Source organism: Crocuta crocuta, unplaced genomic scaffold, assembly GCF_008692635.1.
Source record: "Crocuta crocuta isolate KB4526 unplaced genomic scaffold, BGI_CrCroc_1.0 scaffold258, whole genome shotgun sequence".
Lineage (NCBI taxonomy): Eukaryota > Metazoa > Chordata > Mammalia > Carnivora > Hyaenidae > Crocuta > Crocuta crocuta.
Genome location: NW_027532842.1, coordinates 8326393 through 8345711, shown reverse-complemented (window position 1 = coordinate 8345711; position 19319 = coordinate 8326393). Strand labels below are relative to the sequence as shown.

Here is a 19319-nt window from a genome sequence, read left to right as displayed (position 1 = left end):
TTTTAAGATGTTTCATTTCTTTAATCAGATATAATGAAACATAATTAAGGAAAATACACTTAGTAAAGAAATTGCAGGGGCGTCTGGATGGCTCAGTCGGTTGAGTGGCCGACTCTGGTATTGGTTCAGGTCATGATCTCAGACCCTGAGACAGAGCCCGGGCTCTGTGCAGACAGCACAGAACCTGCTTGGGATTCTCTCTCTCTCCCTCTCTCTGTGCCCCTCCCTCGCTCGTGGGCAAATTTAAAAGAAAAAAACATATATAGGTAAATTTTTATCTCAATCCACCAACCACATTTATGGCAGCCATTTTCTACTTTCCACAAGCATTTGACTTCTCCAGCCCTTCTGATCCTACACAAATTTCTTTGCTTTCTGAATGTGTCACAAAATTTTAAACATTTGTGCTCTACTTGTTTCAAGTTATGTTCACTTCGACCCTGCAAACCATTTATAAATTACTTGCAGTTGGAATATTTCTTGTAAATATTCACAGGTATACGTTTGGTACACGGTACACCACGAACAGGTAATAAATCCTTATTCACTGACTGATTTCATTAATCTTTAAACCTTGAGCTTCTTAAGGCTCTAAGAAATTTAAAATACTAGGGGCGCCTGGGTGGCTTAGTCGGTTAAGCGTCCGACTTTCGCTTAGGTCATGATCTCACGGTTCGTGGGTTCGAGCCCCGCGTCGGGCTCTGTGCTGACTGCCAGCTCGGAGCCTGGAGCCTGTTTCAGAGTCTGTGTCTCCCTCTCTCTGACCCTCCCCTGCTCACGCTGTCTCTCTCTCTCTTTCTCCTAGAAATAAATAAAAATAAAAAAAAAAAGAAATTTAAAATACTAAAAAGTTACAAAGTTAATTGAGATGCGTAAAATAAACCACCCTCTGTGGTCTAGAACAGGGTCTGGCCAACCACAGCCAACGGCCAAATCCCATCTCCTGCTCATTCTGTAAGGCCTGTAGAATGGTTTCTACATATTTATATGGTTGGGAAAAAGAAAATCAAAGAAGAATAACATTTCAAGACATCTGACAATTGCACAGAACTCACATTCTGATGACTGTTAATACAGTTTTACAGGAGCACTGCCCCTGTCACGCTTGTCTGTTTAGGTCTCTGCCATCCTACAAAGCCAGAGCTCAACAGCTGCCTCGAGAACATGACCTGCAAAGGCTGATATTGACTACCTGGCTTTTACAGGAAAAGTCTGCCAATCCCTGGTCTACAATAACACAAATGCTTCTCAAGATATATTCTATAACATTTTAAGTTTTATATAGGAAAAGTATAATACACAAATTCATATAATCTACATTGTCCAATTCATGAACTTTTGAACACAATTCATTCTTGAGTTGAGTCTGAAAATTGAAACTAAGTTTCGTCAAGCTGTTTCAGCTAGTCGACATTAAGCACCTTACTCAGGGGCAGATGCAACCAATGGACACGATGCCACCTGGGACAATCGAGGGCTTCTCTTCTCCCTTTAGAGCCAAATGGTTGCTCGTTCTTGGTCCAGAAGTAAGGAATCAAAAGAAATGATGACTGAAATGGCTAATGCTGATCATGTAATAAAATAAAAACAAGAAACTGCCATAGAGGCTGCATGTACTGTTCAAACTTATGTTCTCTGAAATATGAACCATATAAAACTCATGATAAAGCAATGATTAATTCCTGCATAATACAGTATACTCCTGCCCTTCTTCCAATGTCAGTACTGCAAATGAGTTCTACCAAAACTGAACTATATTAAACAGATTGAAAACGGAATTCATCACCTGAATAGGGAAAGCAGAGGGTAAGGAAACGCAAAGCCTAGCAGAACACCCACGGAGGTGAATGGTGAAGCAAGACAAGGAATAAACAGAAGCAAGTAAGACGATAAATCCTACTGGAACACGCTCAATCTGAGATGTCTGCAGGCCATCCAAACTAAAGCACCCAGTAAGCACTTGGATTATAAGGCTCTGGAATTTTGGAGCAGCCCGTGCTGAATATAGATTTAGGAGTCATCGGAGCAGAAGTGGTGCTTCAAGTCCTACGTGTGGAAGAGATAATCCAAGGAAAGCGTATACAGCCAGCAAGGTTGAGAACTGAGATACAACACTAATATTTTTGCAATGAGCAAAGAAAAAAAAGAGAGACCATAAATGAGGTCAAGGATCAGCCAAAAAGGTAGGAGGAAAAACTAATGAGAGTGGTTTTTCCAATACCTTATGGAAGAAAGAAAAACTGAGACATTTGTAAACTTCTGAGGGGCAGAATGTAACCTATAGTGTTTCTCCATTTAGATGTGACCAACATATTTAACGCTTCAATTCCATTCAATAGTACATTTACGTCTATACACTCAAATCTAAAGAAATGAGGATAATAGAAAACTGCTTTTTATTAGGTAATGAATTCACATGATCGAAAATAAATTTAACAAAAACTGAATGAAATAAAAAGATTAGCCAATGTCATTTGTGTAACAAATTACAAATTAAAATTGTTCATCAACTCCTTAAATGAAAGTAGCAGGCCACAAACACAGCGTCAAAAGGGTTAAGTCTCAAATTCAGAAGCTACTTGCATGTGGCGGTTCCCAGCTGCTGGGAACAGCTGTCTGGTTTGTCTAGACAGCTGTTCAGATCTGGGGGGTTGTTTCCAGTACTGCCAGCAAGTTTGTCACCTTTTCAGAAACTGCTAGAGTGGGTTCTTCTTTCAGTCAAATGAATAACACAAAGAAGTGAACTTGGATACATATCAAAACAATTTCTGTCAGATGTGGCAGGAGCCAGAATCTGTTTAGTTACAATTACCCCTTTGATACTGACAGTGCTTTTACTCATCACTGCTCCGATGTAAAGAATATACTGCAAGGTATTGAAGTCTGAGCATTTCTAGAGAAAAGATTTTTATGTGTATAACCATGGATGATTAACCTTATTCTAGGTATTTAAAAATATATACCATAGAACTACAATATTTTAAATGGTTTAATCAAGAAAGGAAGGCAGTTGTAAGGATAGTAAATAAGATTTTTGTAACAAATAAAAAGGTATGAAACAAATGGTTGGGATTGAGTAAAACAGCTTCCATTTTTTTTCTTAACTGGTGTTTATCGGGCTTTTGCCTCAGTCATTATATCTAACTCACTTGTGCGCTTACGTTATTAACAACAAATCAGTATCCTTCTCCCTCCACACAATCTTTACCAGTCTCTGACTATTACACTGGGGACTCTCATGAACAAACATGGGAACATACAGCCTACCTCTTTTTTTTTTTTTTAACGTTTGTTTATTTTTGAGAGACAGAGAAATCAGTAGGGGAGGGGCAGAAACAGAGAGGGAGACACAGAATCTGTAGCAGGCTCCAGGCTCTGAGCTGTCAGCACAGAGCCCAACATGGGGCTCGAACCCACAAACTGCAAGATCATGACCTGAGGCCGAAGTCAGACACTTAAGACTGAGCCACCCAGGCGCCCAGAACCTACTTCTTTTTAGCAGATAATAAACAAGACTATTTGAAGTTATAACTGAAATAAATGGCTATTCAAACACACTAACTTAACCCATGGCTCATAAATGAGTACATGAAGTACATTCCTCTCTTCCAGTGGTTCTTGAAGTGTGGTCCAGGCACCCTGGACATTGCTGGACCACGTCAGGTCGTCTGTAAGCGCAAGACGGTTTTCACACGAATACTAACAGTATCTGTCTTCTGCATTCTCATGGTCACACGTGTATACAGTGGCGTTTCCTCAAGGTTACCTGTCCTGCAATAGCACAACCGTCTGCAGAAGCAGATCTGAGAATCTGGCGGTCTTCAGTTAAGCATGACGTGAGAGTTGTACAACATGTAAAACAATGCCACTCTTTATAAACTTTTCTTTTTCCAAATATATAGCTATCTGTTCACTAAAATGTTATTTATGTTAATATGTAATGGTTTTGGTACTATTTTTTTTAGGATTTTTAAATAATCTCCCCACCCAACATGGGGCTGGAACCCACAATCCTGAGATCAAGAATCACATGCTCCACTGACTGAGCCAGCCACGCATCCCTCACATTGCTATTTTTAAGTGAATAAATTTTTTTAAGCTTTTTGTTTGAAATTTTACGTGGTAAATATTAATAGCTCTAACTCCATAAACAAAAGCTCCTCGGGGGTCTTCAATAATTTTTAAGACTGTAAGGGCTTCTGAGACCAAAGAGTTTGAGAACTTGAGCTCCAAGATATTCATATTTCTATAACTCTTTTATAAATTAGCAAGAACGTTTCTATATAATTTCTATTTAAGCAGATGTACCGTTAGAAGAGAAGGCTCTGGAGGAGAAAACCACCTGTCCCGCTGCACTTGAGAAGAACACAGAAGCACGTACTGTTTTCGGTGGCACCCCTCCTGACCTCAGCCTTCACCACCAGAACCGGAAATGACTTACCGTGAAGAACAGCTCCATAACTCTGCTGTCCAAAAGGGTCTCCCGCCAAGACTCCGTTGGCTTTAACAGCACGTTTTGTGAAGATTCAAACATAGCTATATAATGTCTGCCCAGTTATCTGGTGTCAAGGTCAACAACAACATTCTTACTTTGTCTAAAGTATAACTATATCCTAAATATAACAGGAGCCATCCAGAAAGAATGTAATGGAAACAGTTTAAGCCTCTTCACATATGCTACATAATTCATGCATGAAGCTAGGGAATAAAAGGCATTAAGTGCTTAAAAAAAACCTCTATAGAAATATAAGATAACAGTTTCATCAGAATTGCATGTCATGCTGCAGAGATATAAAAACTTTGATAATCAGAGATGTTAATGGTGGCAACAGAAGGAAAACATGAACGTAAAACAGATGTCAAAATACCTACAAAAAAGGAAAATCAATTTCTGCATATTTATCCCAGCTTCCCCCCCCCCCAATATCTTAAAACAGCTAAAACCACATATACAAAATGAGTCTCCTAATAGACTACTTGGAAAACTAGCATTTCCACAAGAAATATATTAATCAGGAAACAAAAAAAAGAACAAGAATATATAGCATACCGAAGCAGAAAAACTCCCACAGATTATTATGCAAATACCACACTTCCAGACAAATAACTAGTTCACACACAACTCTAAATTTTTTTTAATGTTTTATTTATTTCTGAGAGAGAGAGAGACAGCGTGAGCAGGGGAGAGTCAGAGAGAGAGGGAGACACAGAATCTGAAACAGGCTCCAGGCTCTGAGCTGTTAGCACAGAGCCCGATGCGGGGCTTGAACCCACGAACCGTGAGATCATGACCTGGCTGAAGTTGGACACTTAACCGACTGAGCTACCCAGGCGCCCCGAGTTCACATACAACTCTAAAGATGCTCATTTAAAATTCCCGCAGCCTAAAAATCCACTTTTCTGGTGTTCGAGTGTTTCAACATCAAACATACTTCAAATAGAATAGTATCTTTGCCATACGTAAGTTAACCAGTAGTCATAATATGTTTATGACTGTCCACGAACATAATTCACTCAATGACACTGATGGAGAAACTGAGGTTTTTAAGGAAAGGGAGAGCTGTATGGGCATAAACACAGTAGTTATGCCACTTCACTGCTAATCAAATGTCCAGCTAAATATATCAAAGAGGCAATATTTTCATTACTCACTGAGAAATTTCACCGTTATCCAAAACTTTAGCTTCCAAAAATTAGACACAAGTTCAAATGATGTATTTTCATTAAAGCCCAAATCATTAACAGAGAACATTAAAAGACCATGATAACGCTTTGGAAGCTATTTTATAAAAGATTATTACTTCACCCCCTTTTGAAATATCTAATATCTTGTCTCTGTAGAGCAAGGAGAAGACTGCGAATTGTTTCAAAGTCTGCTTATTTCTGAAAAACTGCCCCCCACATGTTCTGCAACTCCATTTGACTGATGAATAAAAGTGAAAATTCAAGTCAGATTCACTTAAATTTCACTGCTCTCTTCCTTCATCTGCCCCCTTGTGGAAGCGCAGGGAAGGAGCTAGAAGCCAGAAGAAGAACTGTTAGAACCGGGAACGAAGGAAGCCTGGATTTTGAGAAGAGGAAAAAAAAAATCAGCCCATGAATACTAAGAGCTTTTAGTATGTCAATAGTTGTTAAAATGATTTCGCTTTCTCACCAGGCACGTATTTGGGTCTTAGGTTATTAAGAGTGTGTTCTGCACTCAGAACGTACTGACTGAATATTACGTATTTTATTTAACATGCTGTCTAAAAACAAAGGCTTGATAATCTTTTAGAGAAACAAACTGAAATATTCGTGAATAAACCCATATGATGTCTAGAATTTACTTCAAATTATCTAAGGATGGAAGAGTACAGATGAAACAAGAATTTAAAGCTGTTCAAGCTGGGTATTTTTTTTTTTTGTACATCTTTGAAATTTTCCACAATAAAAGGTTGGAGCATAAAAAAAGGAGGAGTCTTGAGTGTATGAAATAAAATACCTGAGTAAGGCAATAAATTCTCTGTACTTCATAAAAACTATTTCACTTAATCTTTTCCAGTTTTATTTCCCTTAAATTTCAGTGTCCAATTTTATTAATAAAAAGGCATTGATTTTGATATATACTATTCAGTAATGAAAAATATTTATTACTTATGCTGAGTACTATGTCGAGTAGAGATGCATAAAGAAAATCCTGACAATCTAGTTCCAATTTTTTTAGGAGTCTGCAATCTTACATTAAAATGGTAACAAACTTGGGGCACCTGGGCGGCTCAGTCGGTTGAGCATCCGGCTTCAGCTCAGGTCATGATCTTAAGGTTCATGGGTTTGAGCCCCATGTGGGGCTCTGTGCTGACAGCTCAGAGCCTGGAGCTGCTTCACATTCTGTGTCTCCCTCTCTCTCTGCCCCTTCCACACTCGCAGTCCACCTCTTTTTCAAAAATGAATGAATGTTAAATTTTTTAAAAATGGTAACAAACTTATTTTGTTCAATATCCAGATCTAACAAACAAAATACATGTGTATAATTTTACTAAATATTTTCAACGAGAAAAATAACAATTTATTAATACTTTCTATGCTTATGTAGGGTATAAATTTATTTTTAAATTAGGGGGATACGAGACAAATTCATGTAATCATAGTACAATGGTTCATCTCAAAGCAAACCATTTGTCCATTTTCTTGTTAATATAGCCACCCTGGCAGCAAATGCAAGCTGCTCTGAGAAAAGCAAATACTTCAGGTGCTGGTAACTGCAAGAGAAAGTTAAAATCGAAACCCCTGAAGAACTGAGCTTAAGCGCAAAGGGGGCACACTGAGAGAATATTGGCAAAAGTAAAGGGAGTAATATTTATAGATTCTGCTAGTCCTGGAAATAAAGCAAATCTCACTCCAAGAGAGTGAGAACCTCCCAAACCCTAACTAACAACTCAACAAGGGGTTGGCCAGTGTTCTTCAGTGAGTGCAAGGTGGTAACTTCAAAGATTAAGAAGTATCACAAAAGGAAACAAAACCTAACCAAGATACTTATTTAATTCTCTTTTCTACCTTTTTATTTAGAGAAAGTATATGCTCATAAATTCTTGTGGATATCAAAGATTTATATTAAGAGAAAATGTAAAGACATACCTTCAAGAGAGGGCTTTTGCCAGATATGAAATGTAATTAATTGCAATTGCTCGCCTAAACATAGGGTTCAAAATAATCCTCAAATATTTAATTTTTTTAAAATTCTGGTTTCAGCTTCCCCGATCCTGGTCTGTTTTAAACATACTTTTCCTGGTGCCCAGTATGTATGTCCAAATTTGCTCTAAAATATGACAACCAGCATATTTTTTAAGTAATGTTAATTCTTTACATTTTGCTAACAGCACATGGAGATCTGTGAGGTTAGTATCTGACACCTATCAGGAAATAATCCCCCCCGCCCAATTATTTTAAATTTTATTTGAGTTTTGTTTTCCAACTCTAAACCTAGAAAGGACTTTTATCTCTGGCATGGTATTTGCCTTCTATTAGAAAGCTCGTTTGTAACAGACTTTGCTAAGAGGTTACCCTAATTGTTCTTTGAAGAATTAGTCCACAACACTGCAAACTTATCCATGTTCTGTTTTAAGTCCGCCCAGCGCAGCCACTGACACCACTTCTTCCTGATAAAAGTGCACATATACGCTTGTCGGCACAGTAAGACACAACCACATAACTTAATTACAAATAGTATCTCTACTGAAAGAACATGTAACCATTCCCAAAAGCATTTTAATAAAAGCTTAAACATAAAAAAAAAGTGTAATAATGGATGGAGCAAATTCTTAAGAACAGCTATTCAGACAAGAAGGACATGTTTTAGTTGGGTTCTTCTGAGTACCTGAAATATTGTTACTATGGATGTACAAGTATGACTTTGGGAAAAAAAAAAACAATGAGAAGCACATCATAATGTGAAAAGAACAGTCATATGGAGATCTGGACCACATCTGTACATTCAAAATGTAAAAAAATCAAGTATTTCAATTTTTAATTTGCTATTGCCAATTAATTGACTATTTCTATCTATACATATACATATATACACACACGCATATATAAGACACCCCGAAATACCACTTCTCCCCCAGATAATTCATAGTGTAGCTTACTTTAAAAACAAAAGAAAAAAGACTACCTCTAAAATTCAGAGATCTAGTATTTCTCTTCTTAAGACATTTTAAAAAATGATGTAAAGTTTAAATAAAGCAATAGTTTCTTTTAAAAACAAGTTTCCTTTTCAAAAGTTTCAAAAGTTTTGATTTGTACTACTACATTAACATGTCATAATATCTAAACGTTTCACTGATGAAAGAGAAGTCTGACAATGAAATGATTATTTACTCATTAATCAATCATTTTATACACCTGTCAGATTTTAGAAGCCATACAAGTCACAATAAAGTGATACTGGTTAAATAGCCATCATTTACCAAAATCTGAATCAGATTCTAAATCAAGAATCTTCTTGGGCTATGGCTTTAAACATTTACCTGTGAGAAATACTGAACTCAAGTCATTCATATTTTGTATCAGAATAATTCTTTTGTAACCAAATAAAATAAAATTCAGTAAGACAGCCATACAGAGAGCTGCTTTCAGTGTTTTAATAATCCTGTCTTTTTAGAAAGAAAGAAATCTGACCATGTGTAGCAACATGGATGGACCTTGAGGGTGTTATGCTGAGCGAAATAAGTCAGGCAGAGAAGGACAAATACCATATGTTTGCGTATAGGAGGATTGGGAGGAACTTAACGGAGGACCGTGGGGGAGAAGAAGGGGGGAAAGGGTGGGGGAAAGGGAGGGAGGCAAACCATGAGAGACTCTTGAATGCTGAGAACAAACTGAGGACTCATGGGTGTGGGGGGAGGGAGGGATGGACACGGAGAGGGGCACTTGTGGGGATGAGCACTGGGTGTTATATGGAAACCAACTTGACAATAAACTATTTGTAATCATCATCATCATCATCATCATCATCATCATCCTGTCTTTTAAAAAATCTATCATCCACATCTAATCTTACTTTGCCTTCCCATATTTTCACCAAATTAAAAAATCACAATTTATAGCAACACAATGACATTTCTGTCACTGTACCAAACATAAGTCTGCTCCCTTTTCAAGGGTCAAATTCTCAAGTGCTAAAACCCAGCCAGCCATCTAAGCTCAACACTATCTTATCCTCTAGAAAACCAGCTACAGCCAGATGTAAATTCAACTGCACCTCAGAACAGTGAAGAATTAGCTCTCTGTTCTCTACCCTGTTTCACAAGAATCCTATCGAGTTCTAAAATTCTCTTAGGAAAGCTCAGAACTCAGAGGCATATAAGTGTACCACCTGTCCTAGTTTATAACTATATGACCAGAGACAAACATACTAGGCTAAGAGCCAAAAGAACTGACTCCCACCCTGATACTGATCATCACCGGATAAATCCCACTGTCTTCTGTCCCAAACAACAAGTCTTGAGGATTCAAACAGCAAACAGTATGATCATAAGCACATATCTTAGTATGAGAGGAGAAAAGGCATCTTCAGAAATACATGGGTCCTTACATATGCAAAAGAGTTCTTGTTCATCTAATATCTTTATCAGAGTATCATTTTGTGGTGGGAGCAGACAGTAAAAAGATAATGAGTTACACAGTAACTACAAATCATCCTCAAGCAGCTACAGAGACTGAAAACTTCCACAGCTTATTCTTGTAAATACTTTATGATATAGGAAGATCTTGTAGCAACAATGAACATTTTAGAAAAGTAATAAAAACTTTCATTTCTCCATCTTCCCATATTCTTTTTAAGCTACCTCATTTGTAAAACCAGGTTTCAGAAGCATAGGGAACCCACGTTTTTCTTCTTATTTAATCTCTGTCATTATAAATTTTTCTAACAACAGAAACAGTTATTGCTCTTTCTGGCACAACACAGAACCAATGAGCCCGGTCTTAAGAGGCAGCATTCTGTCCAAGTAATCAAAAGTCTTTTGAAATAAAGGAGAACTGACCTCACCTGAATGTTTTCCTAAGCCTTCCCTGCAAATAGTAACATTGGCTTTACTGGAAATCCTAATTTAGGTGAAGGCTTCTATAACCTATTACTATTTTATGATCCAGTTAACTTTCCCCAAGACACGGAGTTAAAAAAAATTTTTTTTATCAAAACCAAATCAGATCCACAAAAATAGAATATCAATAAAAAGCAGTGTAACTAAACTAAAAAAAGAAGTATTATTAAAGTCAACATACCAAACATACCTGCCAAGCATTCTTATTACAAAATGATACTGTCATTTACGATTAGCACTGCCAAAACCCTCAAGCCTTTATGGACACCAGGTGAACTACTGGCTAAATAATCTTAGCAGCATAAACAAACATCCAAGAACTGAAATAACACTTTGGAATCAAATCACCTTACCTCAATAACTAAATAATATGTATTTGTTAAGCATCTATTACACATGCCAGAGTGTGCAAGGTGCTTAAACAACACAGTGAACAAAAACAACCCAAGCCCTCATGAGCTTCTAAGTGAGTAAACAATTTACTCAAATAAGCTACAAATGAAAACTTACAGCTGAGAAGTGAGCCAAGAGAAGAAAATCGTATATAACATGCATATGAGAAACCACAGCAAAAGAAACACAAATGAGGCACAATTAGGAGGTGATCACGCAAAGGGGGACAAGTCCAGGCAGGAAACCCCACGTGTAAAAAGGTGCCACGGCAGACAGGAAACGGCCTGTGAGAACACCTCTAACAAATGAGCAAAGAGTTTTGAGAAAGAGGCAGAGATCAGACCATCCAGGATTGTAGGGCCCGTTTTTAGACTGGGGTAACATGGTTTACCCCATGACATTGGGGTAAGGCAAGTCCTGTGATCACAGGACTAGGGACACTTTCTTTGGACAGCAGTGATCTGCAACCAAATGAAAAGCAGGTGGATTTTGTCTCAGTTTCCTTCAAAACAGTGAGATCGGGGCACAATGGCCAAGTAATTATAATCAGCTCACTGCACCATAGGGGGATTCTAACATCTATCAAGTCCCAGGAGCTTAGTATAAGTTGCTCCACCAGCCCTGGGATGGAAGATACTTTCATAAATCACCTTCTTCACATATAAGACCTACCTGTAATGAGTCCTGAATAAAAAGGGTTTGTAGACGACACTGTATATATAAAATTATTTTAACCCACTAAAAATAATATTTGAGCTAATAAAAAATTCAGCAACATTACATGGTACAAGATTAACATTAAAAATGTATTTCTAGGGGCGCCTGGGTGGCTCAGTCAGTTAAATGTCCAACTTCGGCTCAGGTCATGATCTTGCAGTCCGTGAGTTCGAGTCCTGCATCAGGCTCTGTGCTGACAACTCAGAGCATGGAGCCTGCTTCAGATTCTGTGACTCCCTCTCTCTCTGACCTTTCCCTGCTCGCACTCTTTCTTTTTCCCTCTCTCCCTCTCTCTCAAAAATAAACACTAAAAACAAATTTTAAAATGTATTTCTATACACTAACAATGAATATGAAAATAATTTTAAAATCAACTCCATTTATAATTGAATGAAAAAGGAATAAAGTTAACAAAAGAATTCCAAAAGTTCTATTCTGAAAACTGTAAAATATTGTTGGAAGAAGTTAAAGATCTAAATAAGTGGAAGGATATCCCATGTTCATGGACCAGAACATTTAACAATGTTTACATGACAATACTCCCAAATTAATCTACAGATTTAGCACAATACCTATCAAAATCCCAGCTGCCTTTCCTGCAGAAACTGATAAACTGATCCTAAATTTCATATGGCAATACAAGGGACACAGAGAAGATAAAATAATCTTCAAAAAAAGAAGAAAAAAGTTGGAGGACTCACACTTCCTGATTTCAAAACTTACTACAGAGCTATAATAATCAAGACATTGTGGCAGTGGCAGAATGACAGACATAAAGACCAGTGGAACAGAACTGAGGAGCCAGAAATACACAGTCACATTTACAACTGGAAAATACTTTTTTTTTCAGCAAATGATATAGAAACAATAGGATGCTCAGCAAAAAAAAAAAAAAAAAAAATGGAGTTGGATCTTCACCTTATACCATATACAAAAACTAACTTAAAATAATGACAGACTAATGTATAACTGACCTAACTATATGGGCTAAAAAACCATAAAACCCTTAGAAGAAAATATAAGATTAAATCTTTGTGATCTTAAGAACAAGAACAAAATTAGGGCGCCTGGGTGGCTCAGTTGGTTGAGCATCCAACTCTTCATTTCAGATCAGGTCATGAGACCAGGGTCATGGGATCGAGCCCCACACGGGGTTCTGTGCTGAATGTGGAGCCTGCTTGAGATTCTCCCTCTCTTCCTCTGTCTCCCTCTCCCTCCTCCCTTCCTCTCTCCACCCCCCGCTTTCTCCTGCTCATGCATTCCAAAAATAAAGAACAAGAAAAAAGTCAGAGGATTGACACAATCCAACTTAGCTTTAGAGCTACAAATATCAAGAGAGTGTGGTACTGGAAAAGGAATGGACAAATAGATAAATGGAACAGATAGAGAGGCTAGAAATAGACCCACATCAATGTAGTCAAATAATCTTTAATAAAGAGGCAAAGGTAATGCAATGGAGTAAAGATGGCCTTTTCATCAAAAAGTATTTGAACTGGACATTCAATGCAAAAAGAAAAAAAATGAATCTAGACACAAACCTTACACCCCTCATAAAAATTAACTCAAAATGGAGAACTCAAATGGACCTAAATGTAAAACACAAAACTAAAATTCCTAGGATATAGGAGAAAATCTAGATGACCAATGATTTGACAATGACTTTACCAAAGTCACAATACATGACAGAAAAAATTGATAAGGTCAACTTCATTAAAATTAAAAAAACTTCTGCTTTGTGAAGGTCAATGTTAACAGAATAAGACAACTAACCACAGATTAGAAGTATTTACAAAAGATCATTTCTGGTAAAACTACTATATTATCCAAAATATACAAAGAATTCTTAACGTTCAACAATAAGAAAACAAACAGCCCAGTTAAAAAAAAAATGGGCCAGACCATAACAGACACGTCACCAAAGGTATACAGATGGCAATAGGCACATGAAAAGATGCTCCGCATCATGGGTCACCAGAGATATGCAAATTAAAACAACGATAATATACCACTACACATCTATGACACTGGCCAAAATCTGGAACAGACAAAACCAAATGCTTACAAGGACGTGGAGCTAAAAGAAGACTCACTCACTGCTGGTGGGAGAGCAAAGTGGTGCAGCCACTTTTGAGGTCAGTCTGGCAGTNACCTAAGCGAAAGTCGGACGCTTAACCGACTAAGCTACCCAGGCGCCCCTACTCTAAACATATTCTTGCCAAACGATCCACCATTTGTGCTCCTGGGTATTTACAAAAAGGAGGTGAAAATTTTTGTTCACACACAAACCTGCATATGAATGTTTAATCATTACTGCTAAAAATAAGAGGGAAAGAAGGATACAGGAAATCTCTGCACCTTGTGCTCAATAGTGCTATGAACCTAAAATTGCTCTTTAAAAAGTCTATTAAAAAAAAAATCTGATCTTGGGTTATACAAAGCTGTCTTATAAATATATCCAAAAGCAGTAACAAAAGAGAAACAGATAAATCAAAAATTTAAAAATGTCTATGTTTCAAAGGCCATTAAAAAGACAACCAACAGAGGGGCACCTGGGGGGCTCAGTCGGTTAAGTGTCCAACTTTGGCTCAGATCATGATCTCACGGTTCATGGGTTCGAGCCCCGCATCGGGCTCTGTGCTGACAGCTCAGAGCCTGGAGCCTGCTTCAGATTCTGTATCTCTCTATCTCTCTGACCCTCCGCTGCTCAAGCTGTCTCTGTCTCCCTCTCTCTCTCAGAAATAAATAAAAACATTTAAAAAAGACAACCAAGGGGAGATTTACTTTAGATTTTAATACTATATACAGGATATTACAATTCAAAGACTTAAAAAAGACAGATCAATTTGAAAACAAAGGACCTGACCAGACATTTCTCTAAAGATACACAAATGGCCAAAGAAACAAATGAAATGATGCTCAATAGCATTTATCACTAGGGTAAGGCAATTCTAAGCCACAACAGGTCACCACTTTGCATGAAACTAGATAGTAATAAACAAAAAAACAGAAACAAGTATTGGTAAGGATGCAGACAAGATGGAATACTCATATACTACAATGTTGCAGAATAGTGTAGGTCCTGTGGAAAACAGTCCCACAGTTCCTCAAAATGTTAAATATACAGTTATCATATGACCCAGCAATTCCATTCCTGCATATACACCCAAGAGAAATGGAAACACACATCCAGAAGTATGGAGAAAGATATTCCTAGCAGCATTATTCTATATTGAAAATTGTCTTTAAAAAATGGAAAAGAACTCAAAATGACCATCAACTGATCAGCAGATGAACAGAGAAATAAAACATGGGACTATCTACACAGCATATTACTTGGCAATAAAAAGGAATGCAGTCCTGATAATGCTACAACATGAATAAACCTCAAAAACACGGCACATGAAAGTGACAAAAAACCCACATATTGCATGGTTCCATTTATTTATTATTTTTAATGTTTTATTCATATTTGAGAGAGAGCAGGTGGGCATGCACATGAGCAGGGGAGGGGCAGAGAGAGAGGGAGACACAGAATCTGAACCAGGCTCCAGACTCTGAGCTACCAGCACAGATCTCGACGCAGGGCTCAAATCCATGAACCTCGAGATCATGACCTGAGTCAAAGTTGGATGCTTAACTGATGGAACCCTGTATGGCGCCCCTGTATGGTTCCATTTAAAGAAAACATCCAGAATGACAATTATCTATAGACACAGAATGTAGATTAGTAGTTGCCATTAAAAGGGGGTGGCGGTGAGCGGGAACAGAGCATGGGAATGTTGAAGGGTATGCTATGGGGCTTCTTATGGGAATGCTAAATATTCCCTAAATCAATGGTGCTGATGGTTGCACAACTCTGAGTGAACTTTAAAGAAAAAATTTAATGAACAGTTTAAATGTGTGACTTGTATGGTATGTGAATTATATCACAATGCCTTTAAAAAAACAGTATATCTTAGGCCTCAAAATTTATGCTCTGTCCACATGTGTCTTTTGTTTTAAAATGCCAAACATAAGTTTTCAAATATGAATTCAATTAGGAATAGTGCTGTAGGACTTTTTTTTTCGTTTGTTTTTTAATGATTTTATTTTTACACCCAATGTAGGGCTTTAATCCACAACTCCAAGATCAAGAGCTGCATGGGGGCGGCTCAGTCATTTGAGTTCCTGACTTTGGCTCAGGTATGATCTTGCAGCTTGTAAATTTGAGTCCCCTGTCAGGCTCTGTGCTGACAGCTCAGAGCCTGGAGCCTGCTTCGGATTCTCTGTCTCTCTCTCCAAAATAAACAAAAATTAAAAAAAAAAAAAAAAAAAAAAAAGAGTTGCGTGTTCTATTCTTGGTGCCCCAAGAACACAGTTGTTTTAAATGAAAGGACAAGACATACATAATGTACCAAGCCGACATTTTAGATGACTTCTAAAACATGGGTTTAAAATCTTAAAGTCTTCCATATATGACAGTTCCCCACTTCCTTCTTTTTTGTGAAGGAAATCTGATACACAGTGAGGAATATTTACTATCCTAAGTGGATTAAAAAAGAGAGAGCCTGGGAACGCCTGGGGGGCTCAGTCAGTTAAGCGTCCGACTTCGACTCAGTCATGATCTCACAGTTCCTGAGTTCGAGGCCCACGTTGGGCTCGGTGCTGACAGCTAAGAGACTGGAACCTGTTTCAGATTCTGTGTCTCCCTCTCTCTCTATCCCTTCCCCTCTCGCACTCTGTCTCTCAAAAATAAATAAACGTTAAAAAGAGAGAGAGAGAGCCCAAGATTAAAAATGCAAAAGACTATAGTATATCATGTTTACCCCAATTAGATTACATTTCCATTACTTTTACACAGTAAATGCTACACATTTAGATGTGGATAAATGTTCCAGCAGTCAGGACAGACAACGTTCAAAGGCTCTCTAGCGCTCTTCTGTATTCCATTGCCATATGTTGGCTACTCACCTATCCTAGTGTGGGGCTAGTCCTCACGGCAGATGTGAAGAGAGGGAAAAGGCCCAATTCCCTCTTACCAGGATGCCATGGAACCACAAAGACAATACTAACCTCTGGAATGTCTCACAAGAACCGTCTAGGGCGTGGGGTCACGTGACCTTCACAAATAAAGATCACAATACCAGCCCACTGGCAGTAGAGCAATGACCTTGCATTAATGGTAACAGATTCGCAAAGGCAAACACTTTTTCCCAGTGCAAATAATGGCCAAATCTGCTCAAGACAAAGGATCAGAGTAGAGAGTAATAAGTACAGTTCTACCCATGGCAAAAACAGTTTATTTAACCGATAAAAAAAGATTAGGGGCGCCTGGGTGGCTCAGCCAGTGAAGCATCCGACTTCGGCTCAGGTCATGATCTCGCGGTTCGTGGGTTTGAGCCCCGCGTCGGGTTCTGTGCTGGCAGCTCAGAGCCTGGAGCCTATTTCAGATCCTGCATCTCTCTCTCTCTCTCTCTCTCTCTGCCCCTCCCCCGCTCACGCTCTGTCTCTGTCTCAAAAATAAACTATAAAAAAAAATGTTTTTTTTAATTTTTTTTTTAATGTTTTATTTTATTTTTAGGAGAGAGAGAGAGACAGCGTGAGCAGGGGAGGGTCAGAGAGAGAGGGAGTCACAGGCTGAAACAGGCTCCAGGCTCTGAGCTGGCAGTCAGCACAGAGCCCGATGCGGGGCTCGAACCCACGAACCACGAGATCATGACCTAAGCGAAAGTCGGACGCTTAACCGACTAAGCCACCCAGGCGCCCCTAAAAAAATTTTTTAAAAAGATTAAATTCATATGATCTTAATGTTCTCTCTAAACCACAGCTTTCTAAAACCAATCCTACCATCAAAATAATAATGTTTAGAAAGGCCTTCAAGAATTCACTTTAGATATTAATAAACAAAAATCCCTCTATACTACTGTACTTTTTTGAGTAGTCACTACTCACTCAAACCTAACATGTGGGAAAAACAGGGACTTGAGTAGCTAGCTCTCGTACCATTCCCAATATCACCTTGCAAATAATACAATCTTAAACTCGATGCTTCAGAGCACAGCACAGGACTACCTTCTAAGTAGTGGCAGTCATTAAGAATTTATTGAACTGATAATCTAGACAGTTCATGGAATTAAGAACTCAATGGATTTCCTTATAAATAATTAAATAATTTTCAAGAAAGTCATTTTCTAATGAGAAATCTTGCATTAAAATAATGAAGTTAGATGTGCCCCACAGACACCTACATAAATGACCTAACGGAGCCGGAGGGGCGCCACACGCCGCTGCTCCTGGCACGGAAGGTTCAACTGTTAAGTTGCCTGTGGCCCTTAAATTACTAAGCAATTAAGAGAGTTAAACAGTATGGAAGTTAAGCTTCCTCCTGGGGAGACTTTTTTCCAATGCCCATCCATTCCTCCCGGCTCCTGTATGGATCCAAACTGCATAAAGTAGTAAGGGGAAAATCCATGGGCTTAGGAAGAGAAAAAAAATAACAAACAACTCATCTGGCCTTCTCTTGTTCACACTCTAAACGCCTGCAGGCTGACATCAAAAAAGCAGTTTGTTAACTTTCTCCTACAACCGAAGGCCCTGCTGTGTATGGTAGTTACATGTAACCATGCTATGCATAATGGGATATTAACTACATGTAATAGAGGGGATATCACAGGCAAGAAAACATATAAAAACTACCAAGCTCAAAGTTCAACTACAAAATATCAATAATTCAGCATAATCAATCATAACCTAAGACTGAAGGACTCTCAACATAACCTTTCCTTCTAGTGGCCTGAAGTCAGAAATTCTTCTGGCTGGTTCCTCCTGGATGTGTTCCTTGTAAAGCAGAAACATACCTGGAAGGATAATACAACTACTTCATACACTGGTTAATGACTTTAGAGATCGACTTTCCTTTTTAAAGTGTGCAATACCAGGTACAAACAGAGAACACTTGGGGGAAGAACTAAAAAAAAAAGAAAAGAAAAAAAAACCTGAAGAAGAAACTTTACAATGATTTTATTCTCTTTCACGTACACTCACTTAAAAACTCTATCAGATACTGATTTCTACCACTTTGTTCCTCTACTTTTGAACAACCTAGACAAAGCTGACGAAAGCAGCATATAAGAGCTGAGCAGCCTGGGTCGGATCGTGGTGGTAGGCGTGTCCTGCATCCTGACACTTACTATCTTCCTCACTACCTGAACTGCATCCTGGACGATCTAAAACCCACATCATTGGCTTATCTAGTACTTGTAAGATCACATTTTCTTTCTTGCCTCAATTCTGACTTCTCCCCTTGGGCGTAGGTTCATCACTCCAAAGCATAAAGTACAAGACAAAACCAAAGGTTCAACTGTCTCAAATCCCCATTCCATTTCTCACAGTTCATGGTCTACAGAATGTCTACACTTTCTACCTCATCAATTACCAATCACTACTCAACTGCAGAAATGGCTTTTGCGCGATGCATAAACAGGTCTCCACATGACTATCTACGTCATGATGCCCAATCCACATCTTCCCCGTCAGCAACACAGTAGGTCTACTGCCTTTATTTTCTGAAACACACCTCTATCTTTGCTTCCCAGAATACTTACCTGGTTAGCCCCTCTGTTTACCTCAACTGCCCACTGCCCAGCT

General features: G+C 38.3%; 1 protein-coding gene across 3 annotated transcripts in view; it reads right to left on the bottom strand.

Annotated features, from left to right (window-relative positions):
• The window catches only part of XPO4 (exportin 4), a 123629-nt gene that overhangs the window by 40270 nt on the left and 64040 nt on the right, over window positions 1-19319 (bottom strand). For all 3 annotated transcript variants that reach the window (XM_077745347.1, XM_077745346.1, XM_077745348.1), the window contains one exon: window positions 4442-4554. In XM_077745347.1, the coding sequence (XP_077601473.1) occupies window positions 4442-4554 (113 nt within the window). The remainder of the gene's footprint in view (window positions 1-4441; window positions 4555-19319) is intronic.